The following is a 7,984-nucleotide window of genomic DNA, read 5'->3' on the forward strand; positions in this document are numbered from 1 at the left end:
GCCGATCAGAGGTCGAGTTTAAATATCTCAAGATCGATCAGAGTTCGAGTTTAAATATCTTAAGACTAATCAGAGGTCGAGTTTAAATATGAAAGTGCCGACATTGGCAAATTGAAGAGTTCATTTGTGCGTATACTTCAGCAAAATTATAATATCACTACTAATACATGCGAAGATTAACTAAGTTCCACGATCTTTGGAGTGGAGTTCCATCAAGCTGCTTCAGTTTATAAGACCCGGGACATACCACTTCATCTACATGGTAAAGACCTTCCCAGTTAGGCAATAGCTTTCCCTGCTCGGTAGGTTGTGAGACTTCAGCATGTCATAGCACCAAATTGCCAACCCAAAATTTTTTAGACTTGACTCAAGAATTGTCATATATGGCTACCCTTTGTCAGTAGGAAGCCATTCTTATGGCAGCTCATTCTCTATTCTCCTCAACCAGATCAAGGTTGGTTCACAACCATTCCGAGTTGGTGTCCTCATTGTACTCCTCAATCCTGAGAGAAGGAAGTCCAATCTCAACTGGTATAATGGCTTCAGTTTCGAATGCAAGATTGAATGGAGTTTCACCAGTCGAAATCCTCTGAAATATTCGATATGCCCACATCACATGATATAATTCATCCATCCAGGATCTCCCAGTTCGATTGAGTCTAACCCTCAGGTCTTGCAAGATAGTCCTATTCATCACCTCAGCTTCCCCATTGGCCTATGGATATCCAATTGAGGTGAAATGTTGTTCAATTCCAAGGTCTTCACAGAACTTTCGAAGTCGAGAGCCACTAAACTGTCTACCATTGTCAGTTATTAGCACCCTCAGGAGACTGTAGTAGCAAATGATGGATTTTTAGATGAAGTCTTTAACCTTAACCTCTGTAATATGAGCTAGGGGCTCGGCCTCCACCCACTTCATAAAGTAATCAATAGCCACTAAGAAGAATTTGAGTTGATCTGAGGCCTGAGGAAAGAGATCCAAAATGTCTATTCTCCACTGAGCAAAAGGCCATGGAGCGGTGATGGGAGCAAGGGATACCACTAGTTGATGTTGAACATTAGAAATTCTTTGACAGCGATCATACCTTTTAACAAAATTTGAGGCATCTTTTTGCATCGAAGGCTCATAATAGCCTTGTCGAAAGATTTTGTAAGAAAGAGTTTTCATGCCCAAATGATTTCCATATATTCCCTCGTAGACCTCCCCTAGTGTATAGTCTGTCTCAGATAGTTGTAGACATCTCAAAAGTGGAAGAGAGAAGGACCACTTGTACAACTTGTCATCATGAAGCACATAGAGAGCAGCCTGATTGTGGATTTTTTGAGCTTTTCGATTGTCTAGCGGTAATTCGCCCGATCTAAGGTACTTTAGCAAGGGGTCGATCTAATAGGACTCTTCATCAATTTGCTGGATGGCATGAGGTTCCTCCAAGTTGGAGGTTCCCAATACCTCAATGTAAGTGCCTATTTGGAATTCAGGCGGAATGGAGGCTGCTAGCTTTGACAATGCATCCATTCGTGTATTTTGCATCTGAGGTACCTGTTGGATATTAAAGCTTAAAAAAGATGTGGTCAATTCTTTCACCTTTTCGAGGTACCTCTTTATATTTTTCTCCTGAGCTTCATATTCATCCTTGACTTGCCTCATTATTAGTTGAGAATCACTGAAGACCTTTAAGTGTTTGGCTCTCACATCCTTTGTAAGTCTGAGGCCGGCAATCAATGCCTCATACTCTACCTTATTGTTGGTGGCTGGAAATTCAAACCGTAGAGCATACTCCACCACATCACCCTCCGATCCAGTTAAAATGATCCCAGCTCCTGATTCTGATGAATTGAAAGATCCATCTACATGAAGAATCCACTGGTCCTCAGGATCAAGATCCATATTTATTTGTTCTTCTAGCACCACCGAGCTACCTTTTGCAGCCTTCAATTTCTCCTCGTCAGGGATGGTGCACTTAAGGACGAAGTCCATCAAGACCTGAGCTTTAATTGAAGGTCTTGGATGGAACTTAATGTCAAACTCAAAGAGCTGCAAGGCCCATTTTGCAACCCATCCCGATGTATCCAAATGGTGGAGGACTGCCTTAATCGGTTGATCTATAAGCAATATTATAGTATGAGCTTGAAAATAAGATTGGAGCTTCTTTATTGTGATGACTAGAGTAAATATTAACTTCTCCAACTTTATATATCTGGTTTCTACATCCTGAAGGACTTTACTTGAGTAATATATTGAATTTTGAATTCATCTTTCTTTCTGAATAAGAATCGAACTAATTGTTGTTGGAGATACAGCAAGATAAAGCAGCAATTCTTCTCTTGACTGGGGCTTTGTAAGTAAGGGTGCTGAACTGAGGTATTGCTTCAATTTTTCAAATATTTTTTGACACTCAATCATCTATTGGAAGTCCTTTGGCTGCTTGAGGGTTTGAAAAAAAGACAGACATCTCTCAACCGATCTAGAGACAAAAAGATTAAGCGAAGTGATTCTTCTGGTGAGGCGCTGGACTTTCTTTATATTTCTTGGAGGGGACATCTCCAGAATCATCTTTATCTTCTCCAAGTTCGCTTCGATTCCTCATCGGGAGACCATAAATTCAAGGAACTTTCCAGGGCTAACTCTGAAAGCACATTTTATGGGATTCAATCGCATCTGGAATTGATGCATGATGCTGAAGGTTTCTTGGAGATTGACTATGTGATCCTGGGTTGCTCGACTTTGTACCAACATATTATTCACATAGACCTCCATGTTGCGACAGATTTGATCTTTGAATACTTTATTCACTGGTCGCTGGTATGTCGCCCCTGTATTCTTATGTCGCCCCTACATTCTTTAGTCCAAAAGATATTATCCTGAACAGTAGAGCCTAGAGTCAGTAATAAAGGCTATTTTCTCTTCATTCTCAAGTGCCATCCAGATTTGGTTATAACTGGAGAAGGCATCCATGAAGGTGAGGAGCTCATGCCCTGAAGTGGCATCCACCAATTGATCTATTCGAGGAAGAGGATAACTGTCTTTGGGGCAGCCTTTGTTCAGATCAGTAAAGTCAATGCACATACACTATTTTTCATTCGCCTTCTTGACCAGCACCATGTTGGCGAGCCAGTCAGGATAAATTACTTCTCAGACAAAACCAGCCTTGACGAGCTTGTCTACTTCCTCAGTAATTATTTTTTGACACTCTAGGGCAAAGCTTCTCTTCTTCTGCTTTATAGGATGGAAAGTTTGATTCACCCCCAAGTGATCGATCATCACCTCTGGATCTATGCCAGGCATATCTACCGCTGCCCAAGCGAAAAGGTCTGTATTTTTCTGCAAAAGAGCAGTTAGCCGAGCTTTGGTTATCTAATTTATGGATAACCCAATTTTCACAGTTTGATGGGGATTTTCTTTCCCCAGAGGGATCTCCACCAGATCCTTGGATGGCTGAGCATACTCCTCAGCTAGATCATCACGAGCATCCAAACCTAATTGGGAGTTTAGGTTGGGATGCCGCCAGCTGTTTTTCTGTTCGCAACTTAGCAGCAAAGCACTGTCGGGCCATGGTTTGATTGCCTCAGACTTGTCCCACTCCCACCTCCATCAGAAACTTTATCATTAAATGGTAGCTTGACACTACTACCTTCAGCTCCCCTAGACTTGGTTGGCCAAGAATTACATTGTAGGCTGATAGTAGGTTAAGCATAAGAAAATCAATATGGATGGTCACTTGTCTGGGTTTGGTTCCCACCGTAAGAGGCAGTCTTATAGTTCCCTCCAGAATTATCGAACTTCCAGAGAAATCTTGGATAGGAGTACTAAATTTACTTCGCTGTTCTAGTACAAATCCCATTATAGTGAAGGCAGTAAATTATAAAATCTCGATTGAGCTTCCATTATCAATAAAAACACAGTGTACATTGTAGTCAACGATACTAGTAGGAATAACTACCGCATCATTGTGCGGAGTTTGTACACCTTCAGCATCTTGTTCAGTGAAGACTATTGGTTCTTTGAGCCAAGGTTTCTTTACCGTATGCGGCTCTACCAATCCAAACGATCCCTCAGTTATCATGTTAATTTCATCTCGCAGGGGTCGATCTTCTACTATCGTCTGTCCCTCAACTTGTGGTTGTGCTGGAGCTAGTTGAGGTTGAGGCTGAGAAGGCTGGCGCTGTCACTGCTGAATTGCGGGTTGTCCCTGCTACTACTGTCCAGCCCTTGGAGAATATCGGCATGGAGGATCTTGTCATCAGATGAACCGATCTAGCCTCCCTTCTCGGATCAAATGCTTAATTTTCTCCTTAAGTTGGTAACAATCCTCAATATCATGATCATGGTCATGATGATACATGCAATACTTGTCTGAATTGCGGTGCCCCGAATTTGTTTGCATCATTGGAGGTGGAGGCAGCTTGGCTTGTACTTCCATCAAGATCTCTCTCCTAGAAGTGTTCAATGGAGTGAGATCACCAAATCACCTTGGAGGTGAATGATTCCTCCTCGGCAAAACATTCCTTCTCCTCGATGGAGACCTTGAGCAGTGGCAATTTCTACTATTCTGCTTGGATGAGCGAGCCCCATTCTGCTCTTGATTTCCTACAACGAGGGTTGCTCGGACGGTTTCCTCTATCAAAGAATCTTCTAATCAGGTATTTTCTCTGCTCGAGCCAATATTTTCAAAAAATTTTAGGAAAAAATCTTCAACAGCGACTTTTTAAAGTTATCCATCAATAATTCGCTCTTCAAGATGGACATTACGATCGAGTGATCTAGATCGCAGACTTCCAACATAGCTCTATTGAAATGAGCTACATAGGATCGAATGGACTCGTCCTCCTTTCGCTTGATGGTTTGGAGGTAGTCCGAATACTTCTGCTACCATCGGCTGGTAATGAAATGAGCAGCAAAGGCCTCGCTCAACTATTGGAAAGAGTGAATAGAGATTAGCTTCAAATTGGAATACCAATGTCAGACCGCCTCCTTCAAAGTAGAGGGAAAGGCCTGGCACAGGATAGTGTCAGAAGCATCCTGAAGAAGCATAACTGCTCGAAAGTAGTTGATATGATCGATGGGGTCTGTAATCCCATCATAGCTCTCTAGCTAAGGAATCTTAAAGTTTGGTAGGATATGCTCCTGGAGAATGCTTGCCACAAAAGGTGGTTTAGAATTAAACACAAAAGGTGGTTTAGAATCGAACCCATCAGATGATGCTGACGGGATGTTGCAAATCCACTGGATCTTTCGATCTATTTCTCGAAGTCTTTGCTCGACTTCCATATCTAAGTTAGTATGTGCTTCAGAGCATGGAGGTGATCGTTGGCTGGGGGTTGAATCATGCCCCGATGGAGAACTCGGAGACCGTTGTCTCCTTGGTTCTCAGGTCTGATCTGCCGCCATTCGCTAGGCTAAGGGGATTTGGGTTTGAGTCACCAGCTGAGATATCGATGGAGGTTGAATCGCTACCTGAATAACAACCGTGAGTTGCTACACTTGCTGAAAAAGCAGGTTGAATTGCTCCACGATCATCGCTGTGGGCTGCTGTACTAGTGTGGGAACTTCCGCCATCGGAGGTGCAGAGGCAGAATGATTTATTTCATTTTGCACCTGTCAGGAAGTGGAGGCATTGGTTCATCGAGAGGATGTTCTACGTGGAGCCATCATTGGAAGTTTTTAATTTGTCTACTTCTTCTATAGGACCAGAGATTCGGCCCTTCCTTTACCTATTGTGGTTGGTTTCTGGTTGACACTGAAAGATAAAGGAACGCAGCATTGGAACAACCTGCAAAAAGGTTCAGACCAGAGGATGGTGCTCCGGCAAGAACCCTCCGACACTCCAATCAGAATGCGCAAACAGAGAAGCAGAGTTTTGAGCTTAATGAAAATGGATTACTTATTTGGGTCTTTGGGGTTTGGATATTTATAGAGAAGACAGTCATGTAACCATTTTGGAAGACTGATCGACCGAATCTTGTGCAATGATTTTATCGTGATTCTCCAAATTAGATGGTTATATTGGCAAGATTTCTTAGATCAAATGGATATTCCAGCATGATTCTTCAAATCAGGCAGTTACGCTTAGATAGGAATGACAGCTGTCTAGTTAGTGCCTGCCTTTTATATCTGGATTTGGTTGATCTGCTTCCAAAGAAAGATCAGAGAGTGTGGCATGCCAACTAAGAATTGGGACTGATAGCTTTCCAACCAAGGCTTGGATAGATTAATTGATTTAGAAGTCTAACTGACCTATATGCTGACCAGAGGTTATCCCATTATACCAGCCAAATAAGGATCGAATGTGTCTAGAGGTCGACCAGCTGATCCTTCGACCAAAGGTCGGAACATACATTCAGCCTGACTATGAGTCGAGCCGACCACGACAATCAGGCCGCCTGAGGGATGTTGATATGGACTTGATAGGTCATAATGGGCGAAGTGCAAGTCCGTTGCCCAAGTGCTCTTCCTCCTAACTTCATTTAGCAGCTTCGAATTGATTGTTTGGATAAGAATTTGCCGGTGGTGTTGTTTGATAACTTATCAAGGTTCACGATGACAGCCTACTTTTCAGATAGACAGACAAGACCGATGCAGCCATCTAAGTCGAAAGCATCATCTACGCTGAGGAACACCATCCTACAGACGATTGCCCTGGCAATCTCCTTGAAGAATGATTTATGCTCTCCTCTTCTTTTGATTTTTTTTTTGTGCTCCAAAGTTCTTGGTCTTATAATAAAATCTTCACAGGAATAAATGTAATCCTCTTCTATTGATAAATATGAATCATACATTTTTTTTAAATATGTGAAAAAATTTAATGTGTGCTCGGCCCTCGACTATAACTACAAAAACTAAAGTCATAGTCCAGGCGAATACCTAGCCTATTATGCTTTAAGCAAGGCACGAGCCAAGCTAAAGGTAGGGCTAAAATTCGAGCTGACTCAAGTTACTATTAGAATCGCAAGAGACTATAATTCTCATTATGATCCAGGGTGAATTTCTATACATGTCGAAGGTTGGAATTTGAATTGCCTCTGTGTGGGAGCAGCTAGCGCACGTCTGTATGCACCCCTTCGAAAGTGGCATAAAGTGCGATTCGCCTACTGCTGGCATTAACTATCATAAAGATGACAGCAATCATATCCATTTGCAGTCTCCATGCATCACACGTATGCTAGTCCTTCGATGGTGTACGTCACCTGCAATTATTGCACAGACAAAGTGCGACTTTTGGTGGTCCCGTTCGAGTCTGAGGTTATTTAAAATCCCCAAACAGGATGAGACAGAGACCTTGTAGAGGTGCAGTTACCTTCTCCTTCCATTGCAAATTTCTCTCTTCTTTATCTTTTTGTGACTTTTCTACATGAGAGAGAGAGATATGGCCACCACGGAGCCTAACTTTGTGCTGCGGGGCTTTCAGTCAGAAATGACAGAGCAAGATATAATTATGCTGCATGAGCAGTACCAAATATCTCCTGCATTTCTGCTTGAAGTCTCGAGACCAGATGATCGAGTTTACCATCTGCCTCCGAGATGTATGGGCTTCTATAAGGAGTGTTTTCGGGCTGGACTGAGGCTTACTCTCCACCCCTTTTTCGTAGTGCTCATCTAATACTTCAAAATATCGCCATGCATGGTGGTCCCGAATGCATGGCGGTATATCTGCTGATTCACCGTGATATGTGTGCTTGCTGGGTTCGTGCCGAACGTCATATTCTTCTACTTTCTCTTCAGCCTTAAGCGGCATCCTGACTCGCACGGATGGTAGTATGTGACTCCATGGAGAAAAAAAAATGAATTTTGCTTGATGTTTCTGGATATGCCATCCACCGTGCATGGTTAGAAGCCAAGGTTCTTCTTCGTCTTATAAACATCAGGCAAAGACTGAAACTTTACTGCCTAAGGTGAACCTTAAGAGGCTTCGTTAAAAGAGCCTTCAATGAACAAGACTCTAGAGCAGGAGATGGTAGGTCTGTGGGGTTTCAAGATTCTAGAGTT

At 42.5% G+C, this 7,984-nt stretch overlaps 1 protein-coding gene across 1 annotated transcript; it reads right to left on the minus strand.

The window, feature by feature from the left end:
• Window positions 1-460: 460 nt before the first annotated feature.
• Window positions 461-7,733, minus strand: LOC140855723 (uncharacterized). The gene is made up of 5 exons (XM_073252273.1): window positions 7,568-7,733; window positions 1,586-2,103; window positions 1,451-1,540; window positions 872-1,306; window positions 461-715 (listed from the first exon to the last, which is right to left on the minus strand). The coding sequence occupies exons 1-5, from the start codon at window positions 7,731-7,733 to the stop codon at window positions 461-463; spliced, it is 1,464 nt and encodes a 487-aa protein (XP_073108374.1).
• Window positions 7,734-7,984: the final 251 nt, after the last annotated feature.

Source organism: Elaeis guineensis, chromosome 1, assembly GCF_000442705.2.
Source record: "Elaeis guineensis isolate ETL-2024a chromosome 1, EG11, whole genome shotgun sequence".
Lineage (NCBI taxonomy): Eukaryota > Viridiplantae > Streptophyta > Magnoliopsida > Arecales > Arecaceae > Elaeis > Elaeis guineensis.